Source organism: Heterodontus francisci, chromosome 5 (genome assembly GCF_036365525.1).
Source record: "Heterodontus francisci isolate sHetFra1 chromosome 5, sHetFra1.hap1, whole genome shotgun sequence".
Lineage (NCBI taxonomy): Eukaryota > Metazoa > Chordata > Chondrichthyes > Heterodontiformes > Heterodontidae > Heterodontus > Heterodontus francisci.
The window spans coordinates 58797440-58814803 of record NC_090375.1 but is presented as its reverse complement, the minus strand read 5'-3'; the positions used below and the strand labels follow the sequence as shown (position 1 = coordinate 58814803).

The 17364-nt window shown below is 47.9% G+C and overlaps 1 protein-coding gene across 3 annotated transcripts in view; it reads right to left on the bottom strand.

Annotated features, from left to right (window-relative positions):
• The window catches only part of nbeal2 (neurobeachin-like 2), a 314989-nt gene that overhangs the window by 139247 nt on the left and 158378 nt on the right, over positions 1-17364 (bottom strand). For all 3 annotated transcript variants that reach the window (XM_068031502.1, XM_068031504.1, XM_068031503.1), the window contains 6 exons: positions 16979-17111; positions 12968-13087; positions 4135-4444; positions 1947-2029; positions 1509-1601; positions 886-1057 (listed from right to left, as the gene is read on the bottom strand). In XM_068031502.1, the coding sequence (XP_067887603.1) occupies positions 886-1057; positions 1509-1601; positions 1947-2029; positions 4135-4444; positions 12968-13087; positions 16979-17111 (911 nt within the window). The remainder of the gene's footprint in view (positions 1-885; positions 1058-1508; positions 1602-1946; positions 2030-4134; positions 4445-12967; positions 13088-16978; positions 17112-17364) is intronic.

Here is a 17364-nt window from a genome sequence, read left to right as displayed (position 1 = left end):
CCTCACCTGATATCCACACGGACGCACTTCCCAGCAGGCGTCAATGGAAAGCAATCAAGAGTGGTATTGTCGTGGTTTCTGATTAGTAATCCAGAAGTTTGGACTAGCAAGCCACAGAATGCACATTCAAATTCAACCATGACAGCTTGAGAATCTGAAGTCAGTTTAGAAAAGAAATCTGGCAAGATGCTTACTGCTGTTCATAAACCAAGCTTAAACTATACTGGACCCGACCAGCATAAATGCAACTCTCTGATTGGCCAAGAGAAAGAATGTGCTGCAACATGATAAAGAATGTATCAGTACTCCTCTTTCATTCCTCCACTCCCCACATTTTTTCCTGAAGGAGCTGCCATGGTGAGACACAGTTCCACAGGCATAGCAACCCTTTGGAACCTTTGCACTCAACAATGTGTGTTTGGAAACTAATCGACCACAGGGATCAAGGCAGTTGAGCTGGATGATGTCCTCACTTGATATCCAGATACACTCGCCTTCCAGCAGGAGTCACTGGACTGTGATGAAGGGCTTGATTTTTCTCCACCCGAGTCCATAGGGAATTAACGCCAATTATTCCAGTTGAGACCAGCGAGCAGAGATTTGGGATCCTTTTCGTCACTGCGGCTTAGTGCATAGCACAGTGCAATTCACAGCACGCCTCTCCAAATTCTTCCTATATTGAAAGCAGGACTCTTCACACAATCTAGTATTCCAACTCATGGGAATAATTTTCACCTTACCCACTTGGACAGTAATCCACCCAATATAGGACTCACCCAATCTTTATTTCCACTAGTTTAATGGACATTAGGTGAATGTGAAAATTACCCCCAGTCCTCCAGTTGAGCCCTACTTCCCTCTCCCAATGAAACACACAGAGTTTACCTGAAGACTTCCCCAAAGGCAGAAGCATCCCTTGGGCATTCTGCGAAGACGTCAGTTCTGGTCCCACCAGGTCGGTTGTCTCTCGGTTCTCCTCTGAATCATCACTTTTGGATGCCACTTGTTCCAGCAGCAGTAAGAGGATGCTCATCCCCCCCATACAGTTGATCACATCCTGAAAGACAAATAATAATTTACGACAATAGGAATAAATTGCATCCACATGTCACCCATAGTCAGTTGATAAATCAAGTTTTTTGATGTACAAAAAGGCAATGGACTTGACAGGCTTCAGAGAATCACTCCACAGCACCAACTATTGGTCGAAGCCTGCAGCTGCATTGTGACAGGCAACTGTTTGCACACCATCCCAGCACTGACTGTCTATAACAGGACTAACTATCCTGGTACTGATGTTGTGTATAACAGGACTGACAGGCCCAGCACCAACTGCATGCATAACAGGACTGAGCGTACCAATACTGACTGACAGGTGTTGTGCCATCCAAAATTTCCTCTTCCTTAGGTAAGCAACTCCCTTTATTTCCTATTGGTAGAGCAAGTGTAATCATGAAATGGACATGCTGTGTTAGCTTGCTGACATTTTCTATTCAACTGGTACCCACCTTAATATCCCAGTTGACTGTATTGTGCCCGGTCAACCTCCCATCATAGAGGTGGTTGGTGGATAGATCCAGGCAAATTTGATTTCTGCAGGCCTAAAAAGTAAGAGAAATTAAACCATGAAAATCGATTAATGTCCATGTAACTAATACGAGTGTCTTAAATGCACAGTTCGTATGGTCTCAAACAGGGGGTATATGCAAGTAACCGCCTCTGGAAGAAATTACCTGCATTCATTCCCCTATCCACCCCCACCACCAATCAGTTTCCCCATTATGAGGCTCTCCTGTCTCCTCTCCCCTTTTTGCTACACCTTTACAGGTAGTTGGAACTTGCGACACTTTCTCCAAGTGACGATGCTTCACGGAAGAGCCTTTTTTTGATCTGTGTGACTCAGTGGTGTACAAACCTTTATTTAAAAAAATCCTGAGCATAATCACCTTGGGAGTGTAATGAAGGAGCAGCTTGCTACTCAGATCTGACAGCTCACTGTCAGGCTTAAATGGCAACAAGTTGTTTGGACCTAAAGAACAAAACAAAAACAGAAACAGAAACAAAGTGAGTCACTGCACTGCTCTTTGATGTCTTTTCTTACAATCTGTGAGTTTGGCTCATTTACACAACAACCTCAGCTCAGGCCTTTTACCTATTATCATGTCACTGTTTATCTCCCATGTCCCAGAGAGACCATGGAAAAAAATGTAGAGAGGGAGAGACAAAGATGAGAATGAGAGACCCAGAGATAAGAGATAGAGATAAAGAAAGACAGAGCGCAATGGAGGTGAGCAGGAAGACAACAAGTGCAATAAAACACAGAACAAAAGGAAGACAATGACAGAAATATGTTAGGACAGAGACAGTGATGGAGCCAGAGCAGTGAGAAGGGAAAAGAGAATGAGTGAAACACAGTGAAAGAATGAAAGGCAGAAAGATGCAGACACAAAAAAGGAGCCAGAACGAGAGGGAGACAGAGGGAAAAAGACAGGGCAAAGAAAAAAAAAACCGAGCAGGAGAGAAAGAACAAATTTACAATTATACAGCACCATTCACATCCTCAAATATCTCAAATTGCTTTACAAGTGTAATCACGATTGTTTTATTGGCAAATACGACAGCCAATTGGTGCAAAGCAAAGTCCCACAAACAGCACTGGGATAAAAAAAACATTTTTTGGTGATGCTGGTTGTGCGAACAATGGACACTGGGAGAACTTTCTTGCTCTTCATCAAATAGCGTCACACAATCTTTTCTGCCTACCGAAGGGCAGACAGATAGATAGGCGCCTCCAACAGTATTGCACTGCCTCAGGATTGCATTGAACTGCAGTCCAGGTTATATGCTCGAGTCTCTGGAATGGGGTTTGAACCCACAACCTTCTGATAGAAGAGTGAGTGCTACCAGTGAGCCAAGGCTGACATTCAGGAAAGGCAAAGAGGGCAGATGAACAGAGGGCAATATTAGGACAGCCTGTAAAAGAGTGTGTTGTATCATTGCCTTTAAGAGTAATGTACCTTTGAGATCTTAGTATGCTAATGAGCCAAGTACCAGGATGCAGTCATGTGACTACATGCCAGCCTCACTCTACTAATGTAACACCAAGAGGCAAGTCCTGTAAATGAGTAGCTCTGTACTGTAGATTAGATTAGATTAGAGATACAGCACTGAAACAGGCCCTTCGGCCCACCGAGTCTGTGCCGAACATCAACCACCCATTTATACTAATCCTACACTAATCCCATATTCCTACCAAACATCCCCACCTGTCCCTATATTTCCCTACCACCTACCTATACTAGTGACAATTTATAATGGCCAATTTACCTATCAACCTGCAAGTCTTTTGGCTTATGGGAGGAAACCGGAGCACCCGGAGAAAACCCACGCAGACACAGGGAGAACTTGCAAACTCCACACAGGAGTCCCTGGAGCTGTGAGGCTGCAGTGCTAACCACTGCGCCACTGTGCCGCCCATATATTAGTTAGCCTGTTTTGAGATCTTCAAACAACCTGAACTCCACGCATCTCATTTATGTTGCATCAGACAACATAAAAGAAGCTTTTCACTGCAGAATCAAGCAAGTGTGTCGAAAGGGATGGCAGGAAAGGAGTAGCAAGTCAGAGTTACAAAGAGAGCATGAGAAAGAGGCAGGAAGATTAAGAGATGTGTCCATTGTACATTTACAGGAGCTGATAGTGACACACCAGACTCGTGCAGTACTAGACAGGATTGAATCTTTAATCTTTTGCTTTTACTTGGGGCATACTGTACACGTACAGCAACTGACAGTGAGACACACAAGACCTGTGCAGAACCAGACAGGATTGAATAATTTCCTTTTACCCAGTGTGCACTGTACATGTACAGCAAATAACACTGAGACACACACAAGTTGTTCAGTACCAGATGGGATTGAATGATTGCTTCTCCTTGGTATGCACTGGACATGTACAGGAGCTGACACTGAGACACCCATAAGCAGTAGTGTCACATGGGAGAGAAACATTCCCTTTTACGGACTGTGTACTGACACACAGCCAGGCTGTACATACCAGATGGGAGTGAACAACCTTCAGTGCACTGCCTCTCACACTGGCTGACCGATAAAACATGGTGACAGGAAATCTCACCTGCATTAAAAAGTGCTTTGACGTGTGTTGGCTGCAGGGCCTCGTGGAACACAAAGACAGATCCCATCTGCCCTTCCAGGGAAGTTGGTGTGCCCCACTCTGTATCCTGCGTGCCGGCAGCGATCGTATTCACAATTGCTTGTGACGAGGTGGAGCCTCTCAGGGGAGCAGCAAAGCTGGCTGGGAAGGACTGAGAGCGGTTGAGAGGGGAGTGAGAGGTGAAGGAGAGATCAGGAGACTGGGAGGGAGAGGCAGTAACTGTCGTGGTTGTCCTGTGACCAGCTGATCCAATGCAGCAGTACGTGAAAGACTGGAGAGGAGAAGGGATAAGATAAAACTTTAAAAAACAGTTCAACATATTCATATATTAAAGATAAAAGGAAATAAACAGAAAATTCTAGAAATGCTCAATTGGTCTGTCAGCATCTGAAGGAGAAAAGACAGATTAATATTCAAAGACTATACACTGGATTGTTTTCTTTAATTCACACTGAGAAAAGGTGATGATGGTTTAAAGTCCAAACTGCAAGATGCCATCAATCTTGACAGAACATGAGGTGAGAACAGAGGAACAGGAATAGACCACTCAGTTTCTCAAGACTGTTCTGCACCTCAACTCCATTTACATGCCTTTTTCTCCATAACCTGGATACCCTTACCGACAAAAAGCTATCTTAGTCTTGAAAATTTCACTTGACACAGTATCCACTGCCTCTTGTGGGTGGGGGAGGGGGGCGTGGAAAAGAGGCTTCTAGATTTCCAGTCAGGAAAGTATGTGTATGCATCACGCTGAAGTTGCAGCAGGGGACTGAGGTGTGCAAATCATACAACTGCAGTATAGGGCTGGGGTGAACCAGGCAGGAGGAAATTGGTGACACCAGGCTTGAACTTTGAAAGCCTGACGATTGTAGGAAGAAGTGAAGACTGAGGAAAGTGAGGCTACTGCAACTTTAAGCTTCTGGGGAAAGAAATTAATGAAGAAAGGGTCTTGATTTCAACACTTCTATAGAGAACATGGAGATTGGAGAATGTATAGCTTAGGAGGATATGTTCAGAGAAACAGTGACCTTAATATGAACTGTGACGAGGATAGTGTAGAACTGCAAAAGGACATAGACAAGTTGCTAGAATGGGTGGATTGGTGGTAGATAAAAGTGCAAAGGTGTTCAGAAGGCGAGAGAGAGACAGAGGGAACTGTCCCGACTCCAGAAAATTATGCAAAATCTACTCCGGTTGCAGTCAATGGGGGTCGAGGTCAAGGAGGACCTCCAAGAGGTGAAGAGCCAGCAGGCCTCGCTCTTTGCCAAGGAGGCCTCCAAGATCATCTTCCGGTCCAGAGTCCGCTCCATCGAGCAGGATGAGACGTGCTCGCGTTACTTCTTCCAAAAGGTACACAGAGAGAGCTCTGTTATCAGCAGCCTGAAGGAAGAAGATGGCTCGGTAACGTCTTCGCAGTCCGACATACTAAGGATCAGCAAATCCTTTTATGCTGGGCTGTATGACGCGAAGCCCACAGACAGCAGAGCCTCCCAGTCCTTCCTGTCATCTATCACAGAGGTCTTAGATGACAGCAGGAGGGAGGGACTGGACAAGCCGCTAACTCTGGACGAGCTGACAAAGGCCGTCGAGTCTTTCGAGGCGAGTAAAACTCCCGGGAGCGACGGCTTACCGGTCGAGTTGTACTCGGCCCTGTGGGACTGGGTCGGCCCGGACCTGCTGGAAGTATACGAGAGTATGCTCCTGGCCGGTAGCATGTCAGAATCCATGAGAAAAGGCATCATCACCCTCATTTACAAGCAGAAGGGGGAGAGGGTAGAAATCAGAAATTGGCGGCCCATCTCACTGCTTAATGTTGATTACAAGATTCTGTCCAAAGTCATAGCCAGTCGAGTCAAGTCTGCTCTGGAGCTGGTGATTCACCCCGATCAGACCTGTACTGTACCCGGCAGGAAGATCTCTGATAGCCTCGCGCTACTCAGGGATACGATCGCCTACGTACGGGACAGGAGGGTGGACACCTGCCTCATCAGCCTGGACCAGGAGAAGGCTTTTGACAGGATATCGCACACCTACATGATGGACGTGCTTTCCAAAATGGGGTTTGGGGAGGGAATCTGCAATTGGATCCAACTGCTCTACACAAACATCAGTAGCGCAGTGTCAATCAACGGGTGGGAATCTGAAAGTTTCCCGATCAAATCTGGAGTCAGACAGGGCTGTCCTCTGTCCCCGGTCTTGTTTGTTTGCTGTATTGAACCCTTTGCTGAGTCTATTAGGAAGGATGCGAGCATAAGAGGGGTGACAATCCCAGGCAGCGGAGGCACTCAGGTGAAAACCTCCCTGTACATGGATGACGTCGCCGTCTTCTGCTCGGATCCGCTGTCCGTGCGCAGACTGATGAGCATCTGCGACCAGTTCGAACTGGCCTCGGGAGCCAAAGTTAACCACGGCAAGAGCGAGGCCATGTTCTTTGGGAACTGGGCTGACCGATCCTTTGTCCCCTTCACCGTCAGGTCAGATTACCTGAAGGTGCTGGGGATATGGTTCGGAAGGGCCGGTGCGTGCACCAAAACATGGGAGGAGCGAGTAGCCAAGGTACGACAAAAGTTGGGCATGTGGGGGCAGCGATCTCTCTCCATTGTGGGTAAGAACCTGGTCATCAGGTGCGAGGCGCTCACGTTGTTGCTCTACGTGGCGCAGGTCTGGCCCATACCCCACTCCTGCGCCGTGGCAGTCACCCGAGCCATTTTCCGCTTCGTCTGGGGATCTAAAATGGACCGGGTCCGGAGGGACACGATGTTCAAATCTCTGGACATGGGCGGGAAAAATGTACCCAACGTGGCCCTCATCCTGATGACCACCTTCGTGTGCGGCTGCATCAAGCTATGTGTAGATCCCCAGTACGCAAACTCCAAGGGTCACTACGTGCTGAGGTTCTATCTGTCCCCGGTGTTGCGAAGGATGGGCCTGGTCACATTGCCGCGGAACGCTCCGTGCAGTTGGGACGTGCCGTACCACCTATCCTTCGTGGAGCAGTTTCTGCGGAAAAACACCTTTGACCACCGGTCCATCAGGCAGTGGTCTGCACGGAATGTCCTCAAGGCCCTACGGGAAAAGGAAACGGTGGATCCTGTCGGATGGTTCCCCGAGCAGACCGTCAAAGTCATTTGGCGGAATGCCTCATCACCAGAACTTTCAAACAAGCACCAAGACGTAGCTTGGCTGGTGGTGAGAAGGGCCCTCCCCGTCAGATCCTTCATGCACACCCGAAGTCTCGCCCCCTCCGCACAGTGCCCCCGCGTTGGCTGTGGTGGGGAAGAGACGGTCGCCCACCTCCTCCTGGAATGTGCCTTTGCAAAGCAGGTGTGGAAAGAGATGCAGTGGTTTTTGTCAAGGTTCATCCCAAGCAGCTCTGTAACACAGGAGTCTGTGCTCTACGGGCTGTTCCCAGGGACGCACACCGAGACAAACATCAACTGCTGCTGGAGGACTATCAATTCGGTGAAAGACGCCCTTTGGTCTGCCCGAAACTTGCTTGTCTTCCAGCGCAAAGAGTTGTCCACCACCGAATGTTGCAGACTGGCACATTCCAAGGTCCAGGACTACGTGCTGAGGGACGCACTAAAGCTTGGGGCAGCCGCAGCAAAGGCTCAATGGGGAAAGACCACAGTGTAAGGTTCCCCCACCAAGCTAGACTGAGGGGCTGGATCCATGGGAAACCCCTCGAACTGTATCGTTAATATTCTGAATTGCTGTAAATGTAAAACTGTAATTGACATGACAATTGAGAAACGGAAGGGTTGGGAAGAAACTCATGACAGTATTGAAGGAAACTGATCTCCCTTGCAATGTTTGTATTTTTTGGTGCTGTTTGGAAACTGTTTGGCAATGTAATTTTTACAGATTTTTATGAATAAAGTATATTTTGGAAATTAAAAAAATAAAAGTGACGGTGATGACCACCTTCGTGTGCGGCTGCATCAAGCTATGTGTAGATCCCCAGTACGCAAACTCCAAGTGTCACTATGTGCTGAGGTTCTATCTGTCCCCGGTGTTGCGAAGGATGGGCCTGGTCACATTGCCGCGGAACGCACCATGCAGTTGGGCAGCGCCGTACCACCTATCCTTCGTGGAGCAGTTTCTGCGGAAAAACACCTTTGACCACCGGTCCATCAGGCAGTGGTCTGCACGGAATGTCCTCAAGGCCCTACGGGAAAAAGAAACGGTGGATCCTGTCGGATGGTTCCCCGAGCAGACCGTCAAAGTCATTTAGCGGAATGCCTCATCACCAGAACTTTCAAACACGCACCAAGACGTAGCTTGGCTGGTGGTGAGAAGGGCCCTCCCCGTCAGATCCTTCATGCACACCCGAAGTCTCGCCCCCTCCGCACAGTGCCCCCGCGTTGGCTGTGGTGGGGAAGAGACGGTCGCCCACCTCCTCCTGGAATGTGCCTTTGCAAAGCAGGTGTGGAAAGAGATGCAGTGGTTTTTGTCAAAGTTCATCCCAAGCAGCTCTGTAACACAGGAGTCTGTGCTCTACGGGCTGTTCCCAGGGACGCACACCGAGACAAACATCAACTGCTGCTGGAGGACTATCAATTCGGTGAAAGACGCCCTTTGGTCTGCCCGAAACTTGCTTGTCTTCCAGCGCAAAGAGTTGTCCACCACCGAATGTTGCAGACTGGCACATTCCAAGGTCCAGGACTACGTGCTGAGGGACGCACTAAAGCTTGGGGCAGCCGCAGCAAAGACTCAATGGGGAAAGACCACAGTGTAAGGTTCCCCCACCAAGCTGGACTGAGGGGCTGGATCCATGGGAAACCCCTCGAACTGTATCGTTAATATTCTGAATTGCTGTAAATGTAAAACTGTAATTGACATGACAATTGTGAAACGGAAGGGTTGGGAAGAAACTCATGACAGTATTGAAGGAAACTGATCTCCCTTGCAATGTTTGTATTTTTTGATGCTGTTTGGAAACTGTTTGGCAATGTAATTTTTACAGATTTTTATGAATAAAGTATATTTTGGAAATAAAAAAAAAATAAAAGTTCAATCGACATGATGGACGTGCTTTCCAAAATGGGGTTTGGGGAGGGAATTTGTAATTGGATCCAACTGCTCTACACAAACATCAGTAGCGCAGTCTCAATCAATGGGTGGGACTCGGAAAGTTTCCCGATCAAATCTGGAGTCAGACAGGGCTGTCCTCTCTCCTCGGTCTTGTTTGTTTGCTGTATTGAACCCTTTGCTGAGTCTATTAGGAAGGATGCGAGCATTAGAGGGGTGACAATCCCAGGCAGCGGAGGCACTCAGGTGAAAACCTCCTTGTACATGGATGACGTCGCCGTCTTCTGCTCGGATCCGCTGTCGGTGCGCAGACTGATGAGCATCTGCGACCAGTTCGAACTGGCTCGGGAGCCAAAGTTAACCACGGCAAGAGCGAGGCCATGTTCTTTGGGAACTGGGCTGACCGATCCTTTGTCCTCTTCACCGTCAGGTCAGATTGCCTGAAGGTGCTGGGGATATGGTTCGGAAGGGCCGGGGCGTGCACCAAAACCTGGGAGGAGCGAGTAGCTAAGGTACAACACAAGTTGAGCATGTGGGGGCAGCGATCTCTCTCCATTGTGGGTAAGAACCTGGTCATCAGGTGCGAGGCACTCACGTTGTTGCTGTACGTGGCGCAGGTCTGGCCCATACCCCACTCCTGCGCTGTGGCAGTCACCCGAGCCATTTTCCGCTTCATCTGGGGATCTAAAATGGACCGGGTCCGGAGGGACACGATGTTCAAATCTCTGGACAAGGGCGGGAAAAATGTACCCAACGTGGCCCTCATCCTGATGACCACCCTCGTGTGCGGCTGCATCAAGCTATGTGTAGACCTCCAGTACGCAAACTCCAAGTGTCACTACGTGCTGAGGTTCTATCTGTCCCCGGTGTTGCGAAGGATGGGCCTGGTCACATTGCCGCTGAACGCTCCATGCAAATGGGCCGTGCCGTACCACCTATCCTTCGTGGAGCAGTTTCTGCGGGAAAACACCTTTGACCACCGGTCCATCAGGCAGTGGTCTGCACGGAATGTCCTCAAGGCCCTACGGGAAAAGGAGACGGTGGATCCTGTCGGATGGTTCCCCGAGCAGACCGTCAGTCATTTGGCGGAATGCCTCATCACCAGAACCTTCAAACAAGCACCAAGATGTAGCTTGGCTGGTGGTGAGAAGGGCCGTCCCGTCAGATCCTTCATGCACACCCGAAGTCTTGCCCCCTCCGCACAATGCCCCCGAGGTGGCTGTGGTGGGGAAGAGACGGTTGCCCACCTCCTCCTGGAATGTGTCTTTGCAAAGCAGGTGTGGAAAGAGATGCAGTGGTTTTTGTCGAGGTTCATCCCAAGCAGCTCTGTAACACAGGAGTCTGTGCTCTACGGGCTGTTCCCAGGGACGCACACCGAGACAAACATCGACTGCTGCTGGAGGACTATCAATTCGGTGAAAGACGCCCTTTGGTCTGCCCGAAACTTGCTGGTCTTCCAGCGCAAAGAGTTGTCCACCACCGAATGTTGCAGACTGGCACATTCCAAGGTCCAGGACTACGTGCTGAGAGATGCACTAAAGCTTGCGGCAGCCGCAGCAAAGGCTCAATGGGGAAAGACCACAGTGTAAAGTCCCCCCACCAAGCTAAACTGAGGGGCTGGATCCATGGGAAACCCCTCGAACTGTATCGTGAAAATTTCTGTCTCCTGCATAATGTAAAAATGTATCTGGCAGGACAAATGTGAAATGGAAGGGTTGTGAGGCAACTCATGATTGTATAGAAGGAAACTGATCACCTTTGCACTGTTTGTATTTTTTGACTTGATGCTGTTTTAAACTGTTTGGGAATGTAATTTTTACAGATTTTTATGAATAAAGTATATTTTGGAAATTTAAAAAAAAATGAAGTTCAATGCAGAGAAATGTCAAGTGATTCATTTTGGTAGGAAGAACATGGAGAGACAATATAAAACAAAGGGCACAATTCTAAAGGGGGTGTAGGAGCAGAGGGACCTGTGTGTATATTGTAGGTGGCAGGACAGGTTGAGAGAGCAGTTAATAAAGCATACAGTATCCTGGGCTTTATTAATAAGGGCAAAGAGTACAAGACCAAGGAGGTTATGTTGAACTTGAATAAGACACTAGTTTGGCCTCAGCTGGAGTAATGCGTCCAGTTCTAGGCGCCGCACTTTAGGAAAGTTGTGAGGGCATAGGAGAGAGTACAGAAAAGATTCACCAGAACGGTTCCAGGGATGAGGAAAGCTAGTCTAATGGCGACCATGAAACCATTATCGATTGTCATAAAAACCCATCTGGTTCCCTTTAGGGAAGGAAATCTGCCATCCTTACCTGGTCTGTCCTACATGCGACTCCAGATCCAGAGCAATATGGTTGACTCTTAAGATGCCCTCTGAAATGGCCTAGCAAGCCACTCAGTTAAAGGGCAGTTAGGGATGGACAATAAATGCTGGCCTAGTCAGCGATGCACGCATCCCACAAATGAATAAAAAAAAAGGAACTTCAGTTATGAAGATAGATTGGAGAAGTTGGGACTGTTTTCTTTGGAGAAGAGAAGGCTGAAATGTGATTTGATAGAGGTATTCAAAATCATGAGGGGTCTGGACAGAGTAGATAGGGACAAACTGTTCCTACTTGTGAAAGGATCGAGAACGAGAGGGCACAGATTTAAAGTAATTGGCAGAAGAAGCAAAAGCGACATGAGGAAAAGCTTTTTCATGGATAAGGTCTGGAATGCACTGCCTGACAGCGTGGTTCAGGCAGATTCAATCAAGGCATTCAAAAGGGAATTAAACCGTTATCTGAAAAGGAAGAATTTGCAGGGTTATGGGGATGAAGATGGGGAATGGCTTTAGGTGAATTGCTCATTCGGAGAGTGGGTGCAGACACGATGAGTCGAATGTCCTCCTTCTATGCTGTAACAATTCTGTGATTCTGTGATAGTAATAAATAAATAAATATATAGGCAAGCAAAGTTGTGACATTTCCCATTAAGTTGCAAGCTAAAGATGAGCAAGGGTACCTACTGAATGAGAAGCTTTTACTTGCTTCCTATCCAGGACTGTGTGAAAGGGGCCAGCAGAGGCTCATGAGGGGCTAAGCAGTATCCAAAGGGGAGGTGCACCGTAATTATTGCCTCTATGGGCTGCATAGGTGTGTACCATGGGATTGTGCCAGCATTGGCTCAGTGGTAGCACTGTCACCTAAGTCAGAGCTTCATGGGTTCAAGTCTCAATTCATGCAGTTTGGGCATATAGTCGTATACTGAGGAGTGCTGCACTGTCAGAGATGGCATCTTTCAGATAAGTTAAACTTATGCCCAGTCTGCCCTTTCAGGTGGATGTAAAAAATCCCACGGCACTATTTGAAAGAGCAGGAGACTTCTCCCAAGACCTGACCAATACATCACTCAACCAACACCCAAGACAGATCATCTTGCTGTGTGCAATTGGCTGGTGCATTTACCTACATTACAACAGTGACAGCACTTCAAGAAGTCATTTATTAGCTGAAAAGTGCTTTGGGATGTCCTGACTCCACTACCTAAATGCAAGTTATTTTTTCCCCCAAGTGACATGACTAAATCTATCGTTCTCATTAATTTGCTCAGATGACAATGCAGCACTCCCTCAGTGCTGCACTTGGTAAGCCTAGGTGATGTTCATGGTGTTCAAGATCAATGGGGACAGTCACATCATCTTTGCCACACAGAACTTAGTTGTGTGTGTTTTGTTATGGGGAATAAAGGGAAACTCTTACAAGATTAAGTCATGGTCGCACCTTACCTCATTTAGTGAAGGAAACCGTAGCTGCGCAGTCTTCCTCATGCATCCGTCTGCATAGATATTTACCACATTCTGCCCAAAGGGTCGGCGTCCTGCGACGTGAATAATGTCAATGCAGTGCTGCAAGCAAGAGGTGGGGAGACAGTGAAATAACTCACTCTACCACAACACAGGAGCTGATTCCATCTATTTTCTCTCTCTCTCACTGCTTAATTTCATCAGATTTGAATTTTGCACCTTTAGCAGACACAGTCTGAAATCTTCTGAAATCCTGCACCAAAACAACAGTTTAATGCCTGATTATTTTGCTGTGAAAAGATGAAGAAAATCTGGGCATAAGTGGCTTACATCAGCTATAATGCTACACCCAAATTTCATCCATCTTTTTCTCTGAAACCGCTGTCAAATCCTCTGGCACTCATTAATATACAACCCCACCGTCATCACCGCCCCCACCCCCACACCGCAACCCCGTGCAACAGCCCAGAGAAAGTGGGGTTTTTGCAATTCTGAAAGTTCAGCATTTCTCCTGCTCCTCCAAACCCAAGGACACCTAAAATTCTACTGCACAATCCACCTCCCAATAGGTTTGGCCTGGTGAATAAGCAGTCACTGCTCTTGTACTCAGGCCTTCGACTAAAATTATAACCAGATCATGCTGACATCATCGGGCCCCAACTTAAATATTTAAAGCAGAAGTCTGCTGCCTTCATGCAGGTATCCTGCTCAGAAAAAGCATGTTAATATTTGGAGCCCTTTCCTATCCTGAGTGGCGTGAAACAGGGCCGTGTTCTCGCACCCACACCTTTTGGGATTTTCTTCTCCCTGCTGCTTTCACATGCGTTCAAGTCCTCTGAAGAAGGAATTTTCCTCCACACAAGATCAGGGGGCAGGTTGTTCAACCTTGCCCGTCTAAGAGCTAAGTCCAAAGTACGGAAAGTCCTCATCAGGGAACTCCTCTTTGCTGACGATGCTGCTTTAACATCTCACACTGAAGAGTGCCTGCAGAGTCTCATCGACAGGTTTGCGGCTGCCTGCAATGAATTTGGCCAAACCATCAGCCTCAAGAAAACTAACATCATGGGGCAGGACGTCAGAAATGCTCCATCCATCAATATTGGCGACCACGCTCTGGAAGTGGTTCAAGAGTTCACCTACCTAGGCTCAACTATCACCAGTAACCTGTCTCTAGATGCAGAAATCAACAAGCGCATGGGAAAGGCTTCCACTGCTATGTCCAGACTGGCCAAGAGAGTGTGGGAAAATGGCGCACTGACACGGAACACAAAAGTCCGAGTGCATCAGGCCTGTGTCCTCAGTACCTTGCTCTATGGCAGCGAGGCCTGGACAACGTATGTCAGCCAAGAGCGACGTCTCAATTCATTCCATCTTCGCTGCCTGCGGAGAATACTTGGCATCAGGTGGCAGGACCGTATCTCCAACACAGAAGTCCTCGAGGCGGTCAACATCCCCAGCTTGTACACACTACTGAGTCAGCGGCGCTTGAGATGGCTTGGCCATGTGAGCCGCATGGAAGATGGCAGGATCCACAAAGACACATTGTACAGCGAGCTCGCCACTGGTATCAGACCCACCGGCCGTCCATGTCTCCGCTTTAAAGACGTCTGCAAACGCGACATGAAATCCTGTGACATTGATCACAAGTCGTGGGAGTCAGTTGCCAGCATTCGCCAGAGCTGGCGGGCAGCCATAAAGACGGGCTAAAATGTGGCGAGTCGAAGAGACTTAGTAGATGACAGGAAAAAAGACAGAGGCGCAAGGGGAGAACCAACTGTGCAACAGCCCCGACAAACAAATTTCTCTGCAGCACCTGTGGAAGAGCCTGTCACTCTAGAATTGGCCTTTATAGCCACTCCAGGCGCTGCTTCACAAACCACTGACCACCTCCAGGCGCGTATCCATTGTCTCTCGAGATAAGGAGGCCCAAAAGAAAGAAAAGAACAGAAGGGAGAGAATTGGAAGCAGCAAGTCTCTCCACTCATTTTAATTGCCTTCCACACCCAGTTTCTTCCAAGCAGTTAGATTTAAAATTGGGGCCATTGACGCTAAATACTGGGTTGATACTCAGTGGGGCAATCACTCCAGGACAGAGTGACCACTTTTACACATTGAGGGAAGGGACCAAACCTTTGGCCCAGTAGTACTGTTTCTGCTTCTGAGACAGAAGGGCTGGGATCAGACCCCACTCCAGACTGCCCAAGGGAGTGGAAACAGTATCAGCTCTGCTTTCTCGATTGGACGCAGGTACCCAAGCTGAGCATCAATCGGTGCAGGTGCAGGTGCCTCCCGCCCCCTTCCCAGTTATTAAGGGTAGGTGGGGTTCTTTAGCCTTGGTTCCACTTCACCTCAAAAAAAGACATGATAAAGGCAATGGGAAAGCACCTCACCTACTCTTCCCTGATAAGTTGTTTAAGAATCTCAGGTCTAAAACTACAGCCTGGATCAGCCCTAGGGCAGAACACCATGCATGGTTGGGGGAGGGGGAGCCAATGTGAGGCGACCCCAATGGAAGGGTGGGCCTTTGTGTGGTTTAGAATCCATGTGGCCATTTTGGACACTGTGGAATTTGTGCCAGGTGGAGGATGGGAAACCAACAAGGTGAGCCTTGGGAGTAATTAGTGTGTGCAGGTGAAAAGGCTTCAAAAGATAGAGAGCGGAATGAGGTAAGAATCGAGGGCAAGCAATCGAGTTGGAAGTAAATGATTTAGGTGGCAGAGAGAACGTGCCACTTGCTTTATCCATTTAGTTAGCAGGCATGCAAATTTGAAAGATGTTCAGGGACATGGAGGAATCCGGTCACACAGAAGCTTAGCATAGTTGTAAGTTGCAGGAAGAACCGTGCCAGTCCTCACGCTTTCTGCATGTCAGCTTAGCTGCTTCATTACTGCTGTAGGAAGGAGTGATAGTGGAGACAAGGTTTCTTTAGTCATGCCCAGAGCTCTTAAAAATGAGTCTGATGGAATTGTTGTTTTTATTATTTCATGGAAAGGTGGGCTGTAATTGTCAGTAATGTAGCCTTCCCTTACCCAATAAGAGTGTTGGCAGCAAAAGCAAAACAGAAAGGCATGTGCTTCCCGGGGCCCTATAATAAATAATCTGAGCCACTGACACCCTGCCATCCCATCCCACCCCCAACAACTATGATCACCCAGAACTCATCTTGCTGCTGGCTGAGCAGCCTCTGGCCTGCCCATTCCTGAATTCCAGCACGTTACATCAGGACCACTCATTTGGGCCCTGCGGTTTGCTGGTTCTATGCAAAGGAAGACCAGGCCTCAAAACAGCTCTGGCCTCTTCTGTCCTGGCATGGGGTGGTGGTAACCGATGGCTGGCATGTTCCATCTTGTCCCCTGCCTGAAAGCCAAAATCTGTCTCATTGTCTTTCATCCACGCAGATGATGAAGGTCCCAGTTTCAGGCCCACAGTCTGCTCTATGTTTACTCAGGTAGCAGTGCAGTTGCTACAACTGTTCGCTGCACTCCTGTGATAAGGGAGAAAATGTTTTGCAGGGTTCCTGTTTCTGATCTCAATCAAGCCCTGCCATCACCCAAAAGTACATCTGCATGGATGTTGGGCAAAGACAAGTTGAATAGAGCTCCAGTGCTCTTATAGTCAAAAAGCTGCTGACAATTATGGTCCAATTTGGGGTTTAGCTTAATAATGTCTTGCAGGGAAGGAAACTTGCGGTCCTTACCAGATCCGGCCCAGATACTCACTCGGTTGTATCAAAACTGCTACTAGCTGGTCAAGATAAAGACTCATCATCATCTTCCCAGGGAAGCTAGGAATGGGCAACAAATGCAGCCTCTCCAAAGATGCCCACATTCCTAAAATTTCACAAGGGGAGACTGCTGCCAATACAACTGGACTCCAACATTGGGAGTCAACACCTTCCCGAAGAGAGAACTAGGAGAGGACAAAATAACCACCCCCAATGAGACAACCCCGTCAACAAACCCAGCATAGTAAGTGGCCCACTCAAGAACATACCCAAAGTGAGTCACTAAAGGAGAATTCCGGAAGAGCCACGGTCATATATTCTTTCTTTGTGCAAACCGCAATGACCAGCATCCCGTCTGACGTGAAGAAGGCCTCAAATCCAGTCCCACTTGCTGTAAAGAAACTGCAGGAAGAGGAGAGAAGAAGAAAAATAAAATGGGTTAGCTAACGTTCGTTCACTGCTTCTATACATTCCTGCTTCTTTATGAATTTTGCGGACAATTTTCCTATTTCAGGAACGATTTGCCAATGTAAAGTACTGCCAGATCTGTCACAGCACAGCTCAGATATAAGGGACAGTTTTCTTAATGCACAAAACCACCTAGCAGCCTTCTCCCCACTAATCAACAATTCCAGAAATCATGGGAGCACTGCCA